Genomic DNA, 20,511 nt, shown 5'->3' with positions numbered 1-20,511 from the left:
TCTGCTTTACTGCATCAAAGATCTAAGATAGCACCATAATAAATAATTCAGGTGCAGCAAGAAAGTGTTTGTTGTGTCACTTGTCGTTGAACTGAATTTAGAAAATCAATGATTCCTTTAAAAGACGTTGCCAGCCTGCTTTGTTACTGTTGAAAGGTGCTGCAGTTTGCATTTAATAATTTACATTTGGGCTCTATATTTAATTATTATAATTCAATGTAGCATTTACTCTTTGTGGGTGGGTGACACACAGAACTATGGATAAAAAGGTTGAGCAAACGTGAATAGATGCCATTGTGTATTAATACAAAACAAAGTGCTAAGTTAAATGCATTGAAGTACCTAGACTGCAACAATAAGATGCGTGCAATATATCACTCCTTTTTAACAATAACTTGCACTTTAATAGCACTCTCCATATACAGGAAGACACCTCAAAGCACTCTATAGATTGTAGGAAAGAAAATGGAAAAGTTGTGGCAGGAAAGCCAAAGGCTCAGTCAAAAAAGGAAGGTTTTGAGCAAATTTTTAATGTTAAGAAGTAATTTATCAACGTCCTCATCAAGTGTTGTCATTGTGTTTACTGCTTAGAATGGTATTGAAAATGTGCTGGAGCGTTTCAATTTGCTTCAGTTTTCCTACACTTTAGAGTGATAAATCCTGCTTCTGGTCATTGTGCCGTGATTTCAGTTAGAGAGTACATGTGTATGATTGTTGAGTGAGAACAGGATCAGGCTCGATAGTGATCCACCTAGTAGTCAAGTATTTTGTTGACACTCACTGGGGTCATAGATGCAAATTATCCACTCATTCAGTATGATATGTTACTGGGCTAGGAAACCAGAGAATGTGAGTTTAAATCCCATAATAGCAGTTTGTACTTTGAAATAAGTTTATTAAAAAAAATCTGTAAATAAAAAATTAATATCAGAAAAAAAACTGCAGCCATGACATTTGATTGTTAAAACCCAGCGAGTTCACTAGTGTCCTTTAGGGAAGGAAAGCTGCTATGAGTTCTGATGAAAGGTCATCAACCTGAAACATAATTCTATTTCTCCCTCCACAGATGCTGCCAGATCTGCTGAGTATTTCCAGCATTTTCTGTTTTTATTTGCCTGATCTGGCCTATATGTGACTTCAGTTCCCACACCAATATGGTTGAAACTTCATTGCCCTCTAAAGTTGCTTAGAAACCCCTTCAGTTCAGCTATGCCCACATCTTGAGTGTTTTTTTTTTGAAGTACCAGGTGGTTGTGGAACTATACTGCAGCATGAATCATCTCCTTCAGGATGGGAGGGGAGAAAATTGAGGGAAGGTCAGCCGATACTGGCTTATTGGTTACAAGATTTGAAAGGTTGTATTCTGCAACAGACACTCAGACCAAGAAAAAACACTCAAAATTATCTGCCAAGTTTAGTATGTTAATTATGTTAATCATTTATTTGGTAAGTTAAACGACATTATGCTCATGTTCCAGGTCTTCCTGTATCATCAGTCAGAATGATTGGTCCGGCGGCCATTTCTACTGACACAGTTAATGCCATTCCTTGATTGAATAGCTGCCCGACTGGCGTGGTCCAGGTTTCCTCCCTGTTCCAACTTCCCCTTTCTAATCAACTGAGACCAGTTTCCTGCTGTAGTTAACAATCTAATAGTCTAGGGCCAGAGCGTGGTATGAATTTTAGCTCTTTTGATGGTCATTTATTTCAGTGTAAATTGTGCATAATGTACAAGTTGAATAACCATATTCAAATATCTCTGTGTGCGTGTGTGTTCTGTTAAAAAGTTAATTATTGCAGCAGATTATTATTACCATAGTTTTTGCAGCTGGGATAAATATTATTTGTGCATATATTATTTACTCTCAGACAGTATATTACATGTGCCCACATCTCCAATTCCCAATCTAAAATGTTCAGTGTCTGTGGGAATACTTAGAGTATTAGGGCTGAATTTTTGCCACGGAGGTGGGCAACAGAAGCTGGGTTTGCTTTCAGGTCAGAAACCCACCTCCGGTGGGAAACTGATTTAAGTTAAGGTTTCCACATGGGAAAATCTTTAATTGGTATGAAGACGGGTATCCTGTCCACTTAGACCAGGTGGGGACGGGAACAGAGGCAGGTCAAATGAAGTGTGGGACTGATTTGGACTCCCATGGCAGCTATCACTGAAGCTGTTGGTTGTCCTAAGGGAGAGATCTGCTGTTTGTGTCAAAGCCTTCCACAGCACCAGAGGGAAGTGAGATGTAGCAGGACAGCCGGACACCTGGCATCCTGAACAGGGCTGCCCCTGGCTTCATTGATGCCACCTGGATATAATGTTGGAGGCCATGAGGGAGAAGAGAGAGATCCTCTTCGCAGAGGGTCGAAGGAGGAGGTCACCTTGTCATGCAGCGGGGGCATCTCCCTGTTAAGCGTCATCTCCCTCCGCCTCCTCTCTAACCTCCTCCTGCTAATCCTCCGATGAGCTGTTTCCTACCAGGGCCTCATTGTCCTCAAGGTCCACACCTCTCTGGAAGGCCATGTAATGGATAGCAAAGCAGCTCGCCACAATGATCGAGATGCTTGCAGAAGGGTTTAGGAGGGCGCCACCTGATGTTCCAGGCACCAGAATCGTATTGTTACAATCAGGTGAGGAGGGGTTCACAAGGCTCCATCCCCTCTTGTCCTCCAACTTTGACCGCAACAGGGTTTATTCTCTTTTAAAACAGTAGTTATGCTTATAACTTCAATGAGTGTTTCACCTTTTACCTTTGTTGTGATCGTAAAGAACCAATCAGTCAGGTTTGCCTGAGCTTAAAAAGGAAAAAGGTGAGTTTGTTGTACTTAACAAAAAAATAAACCCGATCTAGATAAAATAATAAAATAACACTACACTTTCACTCAAACAAGCACACGAGAATCATACACACAAATAGAGCACAGGGTGATAAGAAATAGATTTTTTTTAATTCATTCATGGGATGTGGGCGTCACTGGCCAGGCCAGCATTTATTGCCCATCCCTAATTGCCCTTGAGAAGGTGGTAGTGAGCTGCCTTCTTGAACCGCTGCAGTCCATGTGAGGTAGGTACACCCACAGTGCTGTTAGGAAAGGAGTTCCAGGATTTTGACCCAGCGATAATGAACGAACGGCGATATAGTTCCAAGTCAGGATGGTGTGTGACTTGGACGGGAACTTGCAGGTGGTGGTGTTCCCATGCATTTGCTGCTCTTGTCCTTCGAGGTGGTAGAGGTCGCGGGTTTGGAAGGTGTTGTCTAAGGAGCCTTGGTGTGTTGCTGCAGTGCATCTTGTAGATGGTACACACTGCTGCCACTGTGCGTCGGTGGTGGAGGGAGTGAATGTTGAAGGTGGTAAATGGTGTGCCAATCAAGCAGGCTGCTTTATTCTGGATGGTGTCGAGCTTCTTGAGTGTTGTTGGAGCTGCACCCATCCAGGCAAGTGGAGAGTATTCCATCACACTCCTGACTTGTGCCTTGTAGATGGTGGACAGGCTTTGGGGAGTCAGGAGGTGAGTTACTCGCCGCAGGATTCCTAGCCTCTGACCTGCTCTTGTAGCCACGGTATTTATATGGCTACTCCAGTTCAGTTTCTGGTCAATGATAGCCCCTAGGATGTTGATAGTGGGGGATTCAGCGATGGTAATGCCATTGAATGTCAAGGGGAGAGGGTTAGATTCTCTCTTGTTGGAGATGGTCATTGCCTGGCACTTGTGTGGTGCGAATGTTACTTGCCACTTATCAGCCCAAGTCTGGATATAGTCCAGGTCTTGCTGCATTTCTACACAGACTGCTTCAGTATTTGAGGAGTCACGAATGGTGCTGAATGCATTTGGGGAGGGCAAATAAAGCAAGAGAATACACAATAAACGGGAGGATATTGAGAGGAGTAGAAGAAGTGAGAGACCTTGGAGTGTATGTCCACAGGTCCCTGAAGATGGCAAGACAAGTAGATAGAGTGGTGAAGAAGGCATTCCTTTATTGGCTGAGGTATAGAATTCAAAAACAGGGATGTAATGCTGGAACTGGTTAGGCCACAGTTGCAGTATTGTGTACAGTTCTGGTCACCACATTATAGGAAGGATGTAATTGCTCTGGAGATAGTACAGAGGAGATTTACAAGAATGTTGCCAGGGCTTGAAAGTTGCAGCTATGAAGAAAGATTGGATAGGCTGGGGTTGTTTTCCTTAGAACAGAGGAGGGTGAGGGGTAACTTAATTGAGGTGTACAAAATTATGAGGGGCCTAGACAGAGTAGACAGGAAGGACCTGTTTCCCTTCGCAGAGAGATCAATTACCAGGGACCACAGATTTAAGGTGATTGGTAGAAAAATTAAAGGGGACCTGAGGAAAAACTTTTTCACCCAGAGAGTGGTGGATGTCTGGAATTCACAGCCAGGAACAGTGGCGGAGGCAGAAATCCTCAATTCTTTTAAAAGGTATCTGGACATGCACCTGAAGTGCAGCAAGCTGCAAGGCTATGGACCAGGTGCTGGAAGGTGGGATTAGATTCTTTTTTTTTCTTCTCAGCTGGCATAGACACGGCAGGCTGAATGGCCTCCTTCCATGCTGTAATTTTTCTATAGTTCTGTGGTTCTATGAACAGCATGACATTTCTCTGCATTGAACTTCATCTGCCACCTATCCACCCATTCCACCAACTTATCTATGTCCTTTTGCAGTTCTACACCATCATCCTCACAGTTCATAATGCTTCCAAGTTTCGTATCATCCTCAAACTTTGTAATTGTGCCCTGTACACCAAGGTCTAGGTCTTTAATATGCAAGGGTCCCAACACTGACCCCTGGGTAACTCCACTACAAACCTTCCTCCAGCCTGAAAAACATCCATTAACCACTACTCTTTGTTTCCTGTCACTCAGCCAATTCCGTATCTATGTTGTGACTGTCCTTTTTATTCCGTGAGCTATAACTTTGTTCACAAGTCACTGTGCTACTGTATCAAATGTCTTTTGAAAGTCCATGTGCACCACATCAACTGTTTTGCCCTCCATAACCCTCTCTGTTACCTCCTCAAAAAATTCCAGCAAGTTAGTCAAACATGACTTTCCCTGAAGAAATCCATGCTGCCTTTCTTTAATTAATCTGCATTTGTCAATGTGGCTATTAGTTTTGTCCCAAATTATTCTTTCCTGAAGTTTCCCCACCACCGAAGTTTAAATTGACTGGCCTGTAGTTGCTGGGCTTATCTTTATACTCTTTTTTGAACAAGGGTGCAACGTTTGCAATTCTCCAATCTTCTGGTACCACCCCTGAGTCTAAGGAAGACTGAAAAATTATGGCCAGTGCCTCCATGATTTCCAGCCTCACTTCCTTCAGTATCCTTGGATGCATCTCATCCAGTCCTGGTGCTTTATCCATTTTAAGTACTGACAGCCTATCTAATGTGTTCTCCTTATCAATTTTAAACCTTTTTTATTCTGAGCTTGAGCTCAAGCAGCTGGAGACACTTCCTACAAACATGGTCCCCAAAAACAGATGAAGTGTCCTGAAGTTCCCACATGGCACAGGAAATGCAAGCAACAGGTCTCAGCTGCCCATCCATGGTCTAAAAAATCTCTATTCCCTCTTTTAGAATCCAGTTAGTACTAATTTTAATTAATGCCTCTAGATCTGCTCTGTGCTAATACTCTTATTAATTCCTTCACTGTTATACTTACCCCAATTGAAATTTTATTAATTAGTTTAACTAGCTAAGCGCTAAATTTAATACAGTATTTTATAGGTTCCTGGCCCTAGTTTAAACCATTGCCCTAGTTTTTTTCAAAAAAACAACCTAATCTTCACCAACCAATCTCCTACCTGCCATCCTCTGATGCCACTCCTTGCTTTTTTGAAAATACACAAAGCAGGTCCGCGCTGTTCCCCCACTCTCTCTCTCTCTCTCTCTTATCATCTGCCACCACTGCTGGTGTCTGAACATGTCCACTCTGGTCCCCTGCCCTCTTTCTCTCTTTTATTCTCCACCGTCACTACTAGCGTCTCTGGTCAGGTCCCGCTGTTGCCCTGATCTGTCTCTCACTCTCTTTCTCTTTTATTCTCTGCCACAGCTGCTGGTGTCTCTGATCAGGTCCATGCTGTTCCCTCACTCTCCCTCTTATCTTCTGCCGTTGATGCTGGTGTCTCTGATCAGGTCCATGCTGTTCCCTCACTCTTCCTCTCAACTTCTGCCGTTGATGCTGGTGTCTCTGATCAGGTCCATGCTGTTCCCTCACTCTCCCTCTTATCTTCTGCCGTTGATGCTGGTGTCTCTGATCAGGTCCATGCTGTTCCCTCACTCTCCCTCTTAACTTCTGCCGTTGATGCTGGTGTCTCTGATCAGGTCCATGCTGTTCCCTCACTCTTCCTCTCAACTTCTGCCGTTGATGCTGGTGTCTCTGATCAGGTCCATGCTGTTCCCTCACTCTCCCTCTTATCTTCTGCCGTTGATGCTGGTGTCTCTGATCAGGTCCATGCTGTTCCCTCACTCTTCCTCTCAACTTCTGCCGTTGATGCTGGTGTCTCTGATCAGGTCCATGCTGTTCCCTCACTCTTCCTCTTAACTTCTGCCGTTGATGCTGGTATCACTGATAAGGTCCATGCTGTTCCCCGCTCTCTGTCTCTCTCTCTTTCTGCTGCTGCTGGTATCACTGATCAGGTACGCGCATCTCATCTAGAAGCACAAATGGCAGGAAATAACAATGCAAATGTCAGCTTGCAAGACGCAAGCTATATGGACAAGTGTTTGGGGGTCAGAGTTTAGCTTCAGAGGTCTTCAAATTTACTTTTAACTGAAACCTAATCCTAACTTGGAATGTCTGGCTTGCCAGCGATCAATCCCCCATTATTCTTTATTCAGTATGATCTCAAGACAAAGAGGGATTGAAATAATAATACAATTGTTTGAAGTTTCACTGGACCCCAAAAAGGAGCTGCTGTGTGTGCATCATAATGGTGGGACACTGATAAACCCCAACAGCCCACAGAATAATAAACATTTCAATAAAAGGAGAACATTTTGATTATCGGGCAACTCTTAATTTTATTAAAACATAACAAAAATTCCCTTCAATTAATTCTATGTTCTTAATGAAGCTGACTCCTTCAGTAGGGAGAGTTTGTTGAGCAAAGTTTGAATACTTTTTTGATCAGTTAATTTTTCTTTGAAACCCAGCATCATGTTGTTATGTTTAAGAGTTTATTATAATGACAGACAAAACTTTCCCTTGCCTTTTCACCTGTTCAGTATTTTCCTGTTAAAATTAACACCCATCCTTCCATGAGCCAGAGCTGAGTGTTTACTGAGTGCACTGCCAGATCACCGTATATCACATTCTGTCAGCCATGTTTGAATGATACATTTTGATTCACAATATATCTGTGATCAACTGATTCAATATTAAAGTGTCAAACAAATCCTGCCAATATATAGTTGCTAAAAACTACAGATAGTTTATTGCGTGGTGGGGATTCAAACTTAATTTTAATCTAAATCAAGGTTACAGAATTGCCAATTTGGAGAAAATATTAGATTGATGATCAACAAGTGTCACAGATTACAAATGCAGTCAAATACAGAATGTTGCTTTTATTTTCAGAGTGTCACGTTAAAATAGGTTATGTCTTTAAATGAGTGGCTGTCACCATTAATGTATGACATCTGGTCGTTCTGAAGTTAGAATAACAAAGCATAAAGCAAGCACAGCTTTGCATTATTGTGGTTTTACTTTGATAGAAGCCTTTGACGACACCTGCCTGTAGTTGTGCTTATTGCAAAAAATGCTGTAAATAGCCTTTCATTAAATCTTCCTTTACATGTGCGAGATTGCTGTCTGAGCATGCGCAGTTAGGGCGCCTTCACTGCCAAACACTTCCATCTGTGGCACGGTTAAGGCACCAGGTGGTGTTTTATTTTTGTTTGTTTGGATTGCAAGCTGCCAAATATTAGCTTCCTGTGCCAAAAACAGAATTAATCACCTTTCTTCCCCACCCCCCACTTAGTTCATATATATAGTTCATCTAATTTTGGAACTGCTGTGCTGACTGTGCTGTTTAGTCTACTGGATGCAGGACATTGATTCATTACTGTTTTCCCCAAAATTGAAATCAAACTGGCAGGAAATTATATTTCTTTTCTCCAAAGGGAAATCTTTGAAAATTGGAATATATTCAATTTGTGGAGCCACCTGTTCCAAGTGATGTGTTTCTGAACTGCAATATTAGTCCATAGTAAAATTCACATATAGCATTTGGTAAAATTTGGAGAGTACAAACTATTGGGATGCGGATTTTATACTTCTTTAATGAATCTTTTTAGGTAATGACTGCTAGTTTGGCTCAGTTTTGTTGGTAGTACTTTTACTTCTGGGTCAGGAGGTTGCTGGTTTTAGCCCAACGGAACTTGAGTACCTTATTTAAGCTTGCAGCCCAGTACAGCACTGAGTTCTGCATTGTCAGAGATGCCGTCTTTTGGATGAAACATTAAACTAAAATCTTATCTGCCACTTCCAGTGGTTCAAGTGGATGTTAATGTTCCTATTGCACTATTCAAAGAAGAACAGGAATCAAGGATAGTAGTGGGAAGTTGTGTGTGGAATCAGAGGAGATAGGGGAAGCGTTAAATGAATATTTTGCATCAGTATTTACAGTAGAGAAAGAAAATGTTGTCGAGGAGAATACTGAGATTCAGGCTACTAGGCTAGATGGGATTGAGGTTCACAAGGAGGAGGTGTTATCAATTTTGGAAAGTGTGAAAATAGATAAGTCCCCTGGGCCAGATGGGATTTATCCTAGGATTCTCTGGGAAGCTAGGGAGGAGATTGCAGAGCCTTTGTCCTTGATCTTTATGTCGCCATTGTCGACAGGAATAGTGCCGGAAGACTGGAGGATAGCAAATGTTGTCCCCTTGTTCAAGAAAGGGAGTAGAGACAGCCCTGGTAATTATAGACCTGTGAGCCTTACTTCGGTTGTGGGTAAAATGTTGGAAAAGGTTATAAGAGACAGGATGTATAATCATCTTGAAAAGAATACGTTCATTAGCGATAGTCAGCACGGTTTTGTGACGGGTAGGTCGTGCCTCACAAACCTTATTGAGTTTTTAGAGAAGGTGACCAAACAGGTGGATGAGGGTAAAGCAGTGGATGTGGTGTATATGGATTTCAGTAAGGCGTTTGATAAGGTTCCCCATGGTAGGCTATTGCAGAAAATACGGAAGTATGGGGTTGAAGGTGATTTAGAGCTTTGGATCAGAAATTGGCTAGCTGAAAGAAGACAGAGGGTGGTGGTTGATGGCAAATGTTCATCCTGGAGTTTAGTTACTAGTGGTGTACCGCAAGGATCTGTTTTGGGGCCACTGCTGTTTGTCATTTTTATAAATGACCTGGAAGAGGGTGTAGAAGGGTGGGTTAGTAAATTTGCGGATGACACTAAGGTCGGTGGAGTTGTCGATAGTGCCGAAGGATGTTGTAGGGTACAGAGGGACATAGATACGCTGCAGAGCTGGGCTGAGAGATGGCAAATGGAGTTTAATGCGGAAAAGTGCGAGGTGATTCACTTTGGAAGGAGTAACAGGAATGCAGAGTACTGGGCTAATGGGAAGATTCTTGGTAGTGTAGATGAACAGAGAGATCTTGGTGTCCAGGTGCATAAATCCCTGAAGGTTGCTACCCAGGTTAATAGGGCTGTTAAGAAGGCATATGGTGTGTTAGCTTTTATTAGTAGGGGGATCGAGTTTCGGAGCCACGAGGTCATGCTGCAGCTGTACAAAACTCTGGTGAGACCGCACCTGGAGTATTGCGTGCAGTTCTGGTCACCGCATTATAGGAAGGATGTGGAAGCTATGGAAAGGGTGCAGAGGAGATTTACCAGGATGTTGCCTGGTATGGAGGGAAGGTCTTACAAGGAAAGGCTGAGGGACTTGAGGTTGTTTTCGTTGGAGAGAAGGAGGAGGAGAGGTGACTTAATAGAGACATATAAGATAATCAGAGGGTTAGATAGGGTGGATAGTGAGAGTCTTTTTCCTCGGATGGTGATGGCAAACACGAGGGGACATAGCTTTAAGTTGAGGGGTGATAGATATAGGACAGATGTCAGAGGTAGTTTCTTTACTCAGAGAGTAGTAGGGGCGTGGAACGCCCTGCCTGCAGCAGTAGTAGACTCGCCAACTTTAAGGGCATTTAAGTGGTCATTGGATAGACATATCCATGAAAATGGAATAGTGTAGGTCAGATGGTTTCACAGGTCGGCGCAACATCGAGGGCCAAAGGGCCTGTACTGCGCTGTAATGTTCTAATTCTAATTCTAATTCTTTCAGTGTCACAAAAACAAAAAGTGCTGGAAATACTCAGCAGGTCTGGCAGCCTCTGTGGACAGAGAAGCAAAATTAATGTTTCAGGTCTGTGACCTTTCATCGGAACTGGCGAAGGTTAGAAAAGAATTAGGTTTTAAGCAAGTGAAGGGGAGTGGGGTGGGGGAAGAGAACAAAGGGGAAGGTGTTTGATAGGGCAGGAGAGATTAAATAACAAAGCTGACCTGGGACAAAGGCAAAGAGTTTGTTAATGCTTGTGGTGAAAGACAAAACATTATTCCAGAGAGACTGTTACCAGCAGAATAATAAGCAGCTCTGACTACATGAAAAGCAGGCACATGGTTAAAAAATACAATATTTAAAAAAGGCTAGTCATGCTCTGAAATTATTGAACTCAATGTTCAGTCCGCAAGGCTGTAGAGTGCCTAATTGAAAGATCAAGTGCTGCTTCTCGAGCTAACGTTGATGTTCACTGGAACACTGGAGCAGGCCAAAGACAGAAGTGTTGGCATGAGAGCAGGGGGGACTGTTGAAATGGCAAGCAACCGGAAGCTCGGGGTCATGCTTTCAGACTAGGCGGAGGTGGTCAGCAAAGCAGTCACCCAATCTGCGTTTGGTCTCCCCATTGTAGAGGGGACCACATTGTGAGCAGCAAATACAGTATCCTAAATTGAAAGAAGTACAAGTAAATCACTGCTTCACCTGAAAGGAGTGTTTGGAGCCTTGGACAGTGAGGAGAGAGGAGGTAAAACGGCATGTATTACACCTCCTGCGATTGCATGGGAAGGCTCTGTGTGAAGGGGACGAGGTGTCGTGGGTAATGGAGGAGTGGACCAAAGTGTCGCAGAGGGAACGGTCCCTTTGAAATGCTGACAGGGGAGGGAGGGGGAAGATGCGTTTGGTGGTGGCATCACGCTGGAGGTGGCGGAAATGACAGAGGATGATCCTCTGGATGTGAAGGCTGGTTGGGTGGAAAGTGAGAACAAGGGGAACCCTGTCACAGTTCTGAGAGGGTGGGGAAGGCGTGAGGGCAGAAGTACGGGAAATGGGCCGGACACGGTTGAAGGCCCTGTCAACCACAGTGGGGGGGAATCCTCAGTTGAGAAAAAGGAAGACATATCAGAGGCACTGTTGTGGAAGATTGCATCATCAGAGCAGATGCTTTGGAGGCGGAGAAACTGGGAGAATGGAATAGAGTCATAGAGTTATACAGCACAGAAACAGGCCCTTCATCCCATCGTGTCTGTGCCAGCCATACAGCACCCAACTATTCTAATCCCATATTCCTGCACTTGGCCCGTAGCCTTGTATGCCATGGCATTTCAAGTGCTTATCTAAATACTTCTTAAATGTTGTGAGGGTTCCTGCCTCCACCACCTCTTCAGGCAGTGCGTTCCAGATTCCAACCACCCTCTGGGTGAAAAAATGTTTCCTCAAATCTCCCCTCAACCTCCTGCCCCTTAGCCTAAATCTATGCCCCCTGGTTCTTGACCCCTCCGCTAAGGGAAAAAGTTTCCTCCTTTCTAACCTATAATCTATAACCCTCATAATCTTGTACACTTCAATCATGCCCCCCTCAACCTTCTCTGCTCCAAGGAAAACAACCCTAGCCTTTTCAGTCTCTCTTCATAGCTGAAATGCTCCAGCCCAGGCAACATCCTGGTGAATCTCCTCTGCACCCTCTCCAGTACAATCACATCCTTCCTATAGTGTGGTGCCCAGAACTGTACACAGTACTCCAGCTGTGGCCGAACTAGCATTTTATACAGCTCCATCATAACCTCCCTGCTCTTATATTCTATGCCTCGGCTAATAAAGGCAAGTATCCCATACGCCTTCCTAACCACCTTATCTACCTGTGCTGCTGCCTTCAGTGATCTATGGACAAGTACACCAAGGTCCCTCTGACTTTCTGTGATTCCTAGGGTCCTACCATCCATTGTGTATTCCCTTGCCTTGTTAGTCCTCCCAAATTGCATTACCTCACACTTTTCAGGATTAAATTCCATTTGCCACTGCTCCACCCATCTTACCAGCCCATCTATATCTCCCTGTAATCTAAGGATTTCCTCCTCACAACTTTACAACACCACTAATTTTCGTGTCATCTGCGAACTTACTGATCATACCTCCTATATTCACGTCCAAATCATTAATGTACACTACAAACAGCAAAGGTCCCAGCACCAATCCCTGTGGTACACCACTGGTCACAGGCTTCCAATCGCAAAAACAACCCTCGACCATTACCCTTTGCCTCCTGCCACTAAGCCAATTTTGGATCCAATTTGCCAAATTGTCCTGGATCCCATGGGCTCTTACCTTCGTAACCAATCTCCCATGCGGGACCTTATCAATAGCCTTACTGAAATCCAAATAGACTACATCAACTGCTTTACCCTCATCTACACATCAAGTCACCTCCTCGAAAAATTCAATCAAGTTAGTTAGACACGATCTCCCCCCGACAAAGCCATGCTGGATTGATCCCTACCTCTCCAAGTGGAGATTAATCCTGTCCCTCAGAATTTTTTCCAATATTTTCCCAACCACTGATGTTAGACTCACTGACCTGTAATTACCTGGTTTATCCCTACTACCCTTCTTGAATAATGGTACCATATTCGCTGTCTTCCAGTCCTCTGGTACCTCTCCTGCGGCCAGAGAGGATTTGAAAATTTGTGTCAAAGCCCCTGCTATCTCCTCCCTTGCCTCACATAACAGCCTGGGATACATTTCATCTGGGCCTGAGGATTTATCCACTTTTAAGCCCACTAAAGCTAGTATTTCCTCCCTTTCAATGCTAATATGTTCAAGTATATCACAATCCCCCTCCCTGATCTCTACACCTACATCGTCTTTCTCCATAGTGAATACCAATGAAAAGTAATCATTTCAAACCTCACCTATGTCCTCCAGCTCCACGCAAAGATTGCCACTTTGGTCCCTAATGGGCCCTACTCTTTCCCTGGTTATCCTCTTACCCTTCATATACTTATAAAACACCTTGCGATTTTCCTTTATCTTGCCCGCCAGCGTTTTTTCATGCCCCCTCTTCGCTCTGCTTATTACTTTTTTAAGTGCCACCCTACACTTTCTATACTCCTCTAGTGCCTCCGCTGTTTTCAGTGCTTGGGATCTGCCGTAAGCCTTTTATTCCCTGATCCAATGCTCTCTATCCCTTGACATCCAGGGTTCCCTGGGCCTGTTAGTCCTACCCTTCACCTTAACGGGTACATGTTGGCTCTGGACTCTCACTATTTCCTCTTTGAATGACTCCCACTGATGTGATGTCGACTTTCCTACAAGTAGCTGCTCCCAGTCTACTTTGGCCAGATCCTGTTTTATCATATTGAAATCGGCCTTCCCCCAGTTCAGTACCTTTATTTCTGGTCCATCTTTGCCCTTTTCCATAACTATCTTAAATCTTACAGAGTTATGGTCACTATCCCCAAAATGCTCCCCCACTGTCACTTCTACCACTTGACCGGCTTCATTCCCTAGTATTAGGTCCAGTACTGCCCTGTCCCTTGTAGGACTTTCTACATACTGGCTCAAAAAGCTCTCCTGTATGCATTTCAAGAATTCTGCCCCTTTTAAGCCTTTTGCACTAAGACTATCCCAGTTAATATTGGGGAAGTTGAAATCCCCTACTATTATTACCCTATTATTTTCACACCAGAATGGAGTCCTTACAGGAGGCAGGGTGTGAAGAAGTGTAGTCGAGGTAGCTGTGGGAGTCGGTGGGCTGACAATGAATATTAGTGGATAGCCTATCCCCAGAGATGGAGACAGAGAAGTCGGGGAAGGGAAGGGATGTGTCAGAGATGGACCATGTAAAGATGAGGGAAGGGTGGAAATTGGAAAGTTGGTAAAGTTTTCTATTTCAGAGCGGGAACAGAAAATGGTCATCAATATACCGGAAAAAGAGTTGGGGAGGGGCCCTGAGTAGGATTGGAACAAAGAATGTTCGGCATATCCCACAAAAAGACAGGCATAACTAGGACCCATGCGGCTACCCATAGCATAGTATTGAAGGCACTATGGAAGCTTATGGTCACCCAGGCTAAAATAAAGGTCACAGACCTGAAACGTTAACTTTGTTTCTCTCTCCACAGGTGCTGCCAGACCTGCTGAGTATTCCCAGCACTTTTTGTTTTTGTTTCAGATTTCCAGCATCTGCAGTATTTTGCTTTTATTTTAGTTCTTTCAGAGTCTTGCCTTATCCTGTCTTTGGGATTTTGCTTGTGCAGAATAGATGCTATGTTTGTTTACGGTACAACAACCTTGCCTATGGGACCAGAGGAAATGGCAGAACCTGGGATTCAGACCATATAACCCTCCCATAAAAGTAAGATGCTCAAACTGTTTACAGGACCGACTGGTACCATGTAAAACCAAGAGGGCCTATATTTGTAACAAACATCAATGAAAATGTACCAAGAGAAGTACATTAGATCCCTACATTCTGCAGAGCAGAGTGATAAGATGAGCTCACCTGGTGTCCAAAAAAGAAAAGCTTTCCAGCAAAGCTTACTGGACAATGATTAGGGAGGGAACCTCTCCCTCCACATAAGGCACTATCGAAGCTTATGGTCACCCAGGCTAAGATAAATTGATTCAGTCAGCACAAACCATGAACTCTGTTCTAGTGCATTGTGTTTCTCTCTGTGATGTCATTTATTTCCTTTGTTTTCAGACAAGACAAGTTAAAGATTCATATGCGCAAGCATACTGGGGAAAGACCTTACACATGCATTCATTGCAATGCCAGGTTTGTGCACAACTACGACCTAAAGAACCACATGCGGATACACACGGGAGTCCGTCCCTACCAATGTGTACACTGTTACAAGAGCTTCACCCGCTCCGATCACCTGCACAGACACATCAAGAGGCAGAGTTGCCGTTTGCCACGACCTCGTCGGGGCCGTAGACCTGCCACCTGGCACTCTGCTAGCCTGCTCTACTCACAGGGTGTCCCATCTCAGGCCTCACATTCCAATGAAAGTGGCACCAACATCCTGCCGAGACAAGAGAATAGGCTTCTAAATGCAAGCAAGATGGAACCAGGCAATCCTGAGAAGCACTTTAATGGAGATGTTCGAAATTCCAAGATCTTCATGAGTGAAGCAGCGGGAAAAGAAAGAGAAAGCCCCACGGCTAGCATGTTGAACGGAAACCACATCATAGATGAAAGAGACAGAGGCATCTTTGCTTTTACCCTGTCTCACAACAATACTTTCTCTCACCTACCCCAACAGTACTATTCAACAGGTGATCCATGGGGCATCCGATTTAACCCTGCTGCCTCTATTCAGGAGGCTAGTAAGTAAAGAAACAGAGAAGTAAGTTTGAAGGAAAAAGAAAATTATCGACTTGCATGGAAATCCCATTCCATTGATTAATGTGTACTTTCTGAACATGAAAATGAAACTAAATTTACACTTTGAACTTGACACATGTAAAATTTGTATGTGTAAGGCGTCTTTAATCAAATAATTTTACAGACCACTGAATGATCTTGAAATTCATCTATTATATAAAGTAACTGTATTTAAACTAAACAAATCCAAAGAAGTTGCGTACTGTAGCCTACACAAACTTGAAAATGCCTTTCCTTTGCTGATGGTTTGTGGGAGAAGTGTTGTAATTATTTTTATAATGTAATGTATTTCTTGTGACTCCTTTCTCTTCAGTAGCTCAGATGAATTTGCCTTGGCTTAAAAAGGGGACATCAACATTGGTTTGTTCAATGAGGCAAAATATCAAAGTTTTCTCAGCTGTGTATCATTGGTTAGGTTACTGGATTTGTATTTGGTTTTATTTATTCAACTAAAAATACCCCCAAACTGTACAGAAATTTGTAAATGAAGGAATTGGATTATTTCTGATTATAAATGCCTAACAGTTGATAGTTTTATTGTATTTCTATTTGTGTACAATATAATGTTCAAAGGTCATCTCCCTATTGCAATATAGGGAAGTAGTACTCCATAATTTAAATTAATATTTAATCTCACATAACTGCAATAACTATAGAAATACTGTAAATTTTCAAAAATCACTTGAACTTGTACTTTTTAAAAATTGTGGAGAATAAGAACAGGAGTAGGCCATTCAGCCTTTCTAGCCTGCTTCACCATTCAATTAAATCATGGCTGATCGGCACCTCAGCTCCATTTATCTGCCTTTGTTCCATGTCCATTTATATCCTTCCCCATCAAAAGTCTATCACTCTCAATCTTGAGAATTTCAATTGATCCAGCATCCATGGCCTTTTGTTGGAGCGAGTTCCAGATTTCCACCACCTTATGTGTGACAAATGCTTCCTGATTTCACTCTTAAATGCCCTAATTCTAATTTTAGATTATACCCCCTTGTTCTGCATTTCCTCACCAGAGGAAATGGTTTCTGCATATCAACCCTATTGAATCCCTTTATTATTTTAAGCACCTCATTCGATCATCCCTCAACTGTCTAATGTAAAGGGAATACAAGCCAAGTTTATGTAACCTCTCTTCATAATTGAACTCTTTAAACCCTGGTATCATTCTGGTGAACCTATGCTGTACCCCTTCCAAATATATCTTTCCTGAGATTTTGTTATAACGTGTATTCTAGAGGGCAAGCATGGAACTGTTAAATCTGTGCCAGGGATTGAGACTTCAAGACTTAAAGGGCTCGATTTTCAATCCAGGTCAGGAGGCTGATACTTGGATAATTTCTGGGTCCTGACCCCGTGTCATATCTGCGTTGCTCATGTGACGCTATCTTCATATGGAGATGTCCTAATCGGGCCAGAGTTGAGATTGGCACCCAATTAGTGGCTCCAAGCTCTGCCAGGAGGCAGGAACTGCCTGATGATCATGATCCTCAAAAGCAGACAGCAGCCATGACAGGGCCTGCCGCTGCCTTGCAGAATAGAGGAAGCAGGATATTGGAGGGCTAGCAGGCTCACGGCGCAGAAAAGTGGCCAAACAGCCAACAAAAAGGTCCTGCACCCAATCTGAGACAAAATCCCTTAGTGCCAAATGTTTTTCATCAGAGAAAACAGTACTTGATGGTTCCCCACAATGCACCCAACAGCTGTGCACTAATGTGCACCAAACTGTTCGGGTTTGGCGATCTGCCATTTGAAAATTGCTTTCTGGTCCTCCACAGCACTTTAAAAAGCTCCTCGGGGAGTTTAGCGTGCAGCTATTTGGAGGCAAGTGGGTTCCCATCTCCACCCTCCCCCTCCCGCTACTGCCCTCGCTTTGCAAATACTTGTACGTCCAGAAGCGCTATTTTCAAAGCGTACCCCTTCCCATTCTCATCCCCATGGCCGATTGAAAATCCAGCCCAAAGGCTTCACTTGAAGATTTTCTTATGGAAGAATGGCATTCACAGACAAAACACACAGGAATATGAAGGTGGTCAACTCTCAGGGCTGGATTTTGTAATCCCGCCGTCGGTCCTGACGACAGGTGTGGAACATGGCGGCCATCCTCCACGGGACATGCGCTTCCACAATTGCACAGCGGGCGGCCACTTTACATATTGATGGCGGCCGCCCCTCCCCATCCAATTACGTGGCGGGGCTGGCCTCGGCGTAGCCATTCACAGCGTCCCTTGTTGAAGGAGCAGGTGCTGGCACTATTTTTTAAAGACTGCCAGCCCTGCAAACATCACACCATAATGCAGGATTCACCCTTTCCCTCATACCCAACAGAGTTCAGTTCACCCCTTTCCCCTCATACCCAACAGAGTGCAGAATTCACCCCTTTCCCCTCATACCCAACAGATGCAGAGTTCACCCCTTTCCCCCATACCCAACAGATACAGAGTTTACCCCTTTCCCCCATACTCAACAGAGTGCAGAGTTCACCCCTTTTTCCACAGACCCAACAGAGTGCAGAGTTCACCCCTTCCCCCCATACCCAACAGTGCAGAGTTCACCCCTTTCTCCCATACCCAACAGAGTGCAGAGTTCACCCCTTTCCCCCCCCCATACAAAACAGAGTGTAGAGTTCACCCCTTTCCCCCCGATACCCAACAGAGTGCAGAGTTCACCCCTTTCACCCCCCATACCCAATAGAGTGCAGAGTTCACCCCTTTCCCCCCCATACCCAACAGAGTACAGATTTCACCCCTTTCCCCCCATAGCCAACAGAGTACAGAGTACACGCCTTCCCGGCCACCAAACTCATCGGAGTGCAGAGTACACCCCTTCCCCCGCCATACTCAATAGAATGTAGAGTTCACCCCTTCCCCCCCATACGCAGAGTGCAGAGTTCACCCTTTCCCGGCCACCATACTCATCTGAGTGCAGAGTTCACCCCTTCCTCCCCACATATTCATCAGAGTGCAGAGTTCTCCCCTTTCCCCTCATCCCCAACAGAGTGCAGAGTTCACCCCTTTCCCCCAAACCCAACTGAGTGCAGAGTTCACCCCTTTCCCTCATACACAACAGAGTGCAGAGTTCACCCCTTTCCCCCATACACAACTGATTGCAATTCACCCCTTTCCCTCATACCCAACAGAGTGCAGAGTTCACCCCTTTCCCCCCATACCCAACTGAGTGCAGAGTTCTCCCCTTTCCCCCATACACAACTGATTGCAATTCACCCCTTTCCCCCATACCTAACAGAGTGCAGAGTTCACCCCTTTCCCCCCATACCCAACAAGGTACAGAGTTCACCCCTTTCCCCCAGACCCAACAGAGTGCAGAGTTCACCCCTTTCCCCCATACACAACTGATTGCAGTTCACCCCTTTCCCCCATACCTAACAGAGTGCAGAGTTCACCCCTTTCCCCCATACTCAACAGAGTGCAGAGTTCACCCCTTTCCCCCATACACAACTGATTGCAGTTCACCCCTTTCCCCCATACCCAACAGAGTGCAGAGTTCACCCCTTTCCCCCCATACCCAACAAGGTGCAGAGTTCACCCCTTTCCCCCAGACCCAACAGAGTGCTGCTCACCCCTTTCCCCCAGACCCAACACAGTGCAGAGTTCTCCCCTTTCCCCCCATACCCAACAGAGTGCAGTTCACCCCTTTCCCCCATACCCAACAGAGTGCAGAGTTCACCCGTTTTCCCCCCCATACCCAACACAGTGCAGAGTTCACCCCTTTCCCTCCCAAACCCAACAGAGTGCAGAGTTCACCCCTTTCCCCCATACCCAGCAGATTGCAGAGTTCACCCCTTTCCCTCCCAAACCCAACAGTGCAGTGTTCACCCCTTTCCCCCCCCCATACCTAACAGAGTTCGGAGTTCACCCCTTTCCCCCCCATACCCAACAGTGTGCAGAGTTCACCCCTTTTGCACCCCCCCCATACCCAACAGAGTGTAGAGTTCACCCCTTTCACTCCACACCCAACAGAGGGCAGAGTTCACCCCTTCCCCCCATACCAACAGAGTGCAGAGTTCACCCCTTTCCCGCCCATACCCAGCAGAGTGCAGAGTTCACCCCTTTCCCGCCCAAACCCAACAGAGTGCAGAGTTCACCCCTTTCCCCCCCATACCAACAGAGTGCAGAGTTTACCCCTTTCCCCCATACCCAACAGAGTGCAGAGTTCACCCCTTTCCCGCCCATACCCAGCAGAGTGCAGAGTTCACCCCTTTCCCGCCCAAACCCAACAGAGTGCAGAGTTCACCCCTTTCCCGCCCATACCCAACAGAGTGCACAGTTCACCCCTTTCCCCTCTTACCCAACAGAGTGCACAGTTCACCCCATTCCACCCGCCATACAAAACAGAGTGTAGAGTTCACCCCTTTCCTCCCAACAGAGTGCAGAGTTCACTCCTTCTCCCCCTATACTCATCAGAGTGCAGAGTGCATCCCTTCCCCCCCATACTCAGAGTTCACCCCTTTCCCCTCTGACCCAACAGAGTGCACAGTTCACCCCATTCCCCCCCCCATACCCAACAGAGGGCAGAGTTCACCCCTTTCCCCCATACCCAACAGAGTGCAGAGTTCACCCCTTTCCCCCCATACCCAACAAGGTGCAGAGTTCACCCCTTTCCCCCAGACCCAACAGAGTGCTGCTCACCCCTTTCCCCCAGACCCAACACAGTGCAGAGTTCTCCCCTTTCCCCCCATACCCAACAGAGTGCAGTTCACCCCTTTCCCCCATACCCAACAGAGTGCAGAGTTCACCCGTTTTCCCCCCCATACCCAACACAGTGCAGAGTTCACCCCTTTCCCTCCCAAACCCAACAGAG

At 45.0% G+C, this 20,511-nt stretch overlaps 1 protein-coding gene across 8 annotated transcripts in view; it reads left to right on the top strand.

Annotated features, from left to right (window-relative positions):
- LOC137377086 (zinc finger and BTB domain-containing protein 7C) overlaps positions 1 to 16,180 on the top strand; it is a 379,658-nt gene extending 363,478 nt beyond the window's left edge. For all 8 annotated transcript variants that reach the window (XM_068046774.1, XM_068046682.1, XM_068046592.1 and 5 more), the window contains one exon: positions 15,004 to 16,180. In XM_068046774.1, coding sequence (XP_067902875.1) covers positions 15,004 to 15,640 — 637 coding nt within the window. In that variant the 3' untranslated portion in view covers positions 15,641 to 16,180. The remainder of the gene's footprint in view (positions 1 to 15,003) is intronic.
- Positions 16,181 to 20,511: the final 4,331 nt, after the last annotated feature.

Source organism: Heterodontus francisci, chromosome 1 (genome assembly GCF_036365525.1).
Source record: "Heterodontus francisci isolate sHetFra1 chromosome 1, sHetFra1.hap1, whole genome shotgun sequence".
In the NCBI taxonomy this organism is placed as follows: domain Eukaryota; kingdom Metazoa; phylum Chordata; class Chondrichthyes; order Heterodontiformes; family Heterodontidae; genus Heterodontus; species Heterodontus francisci.
The sequence above is the reverse complement of the archived record's forward strand: the minus strand, read 5'-3'. Positions and strand labels throughout refer to the sequence as shown.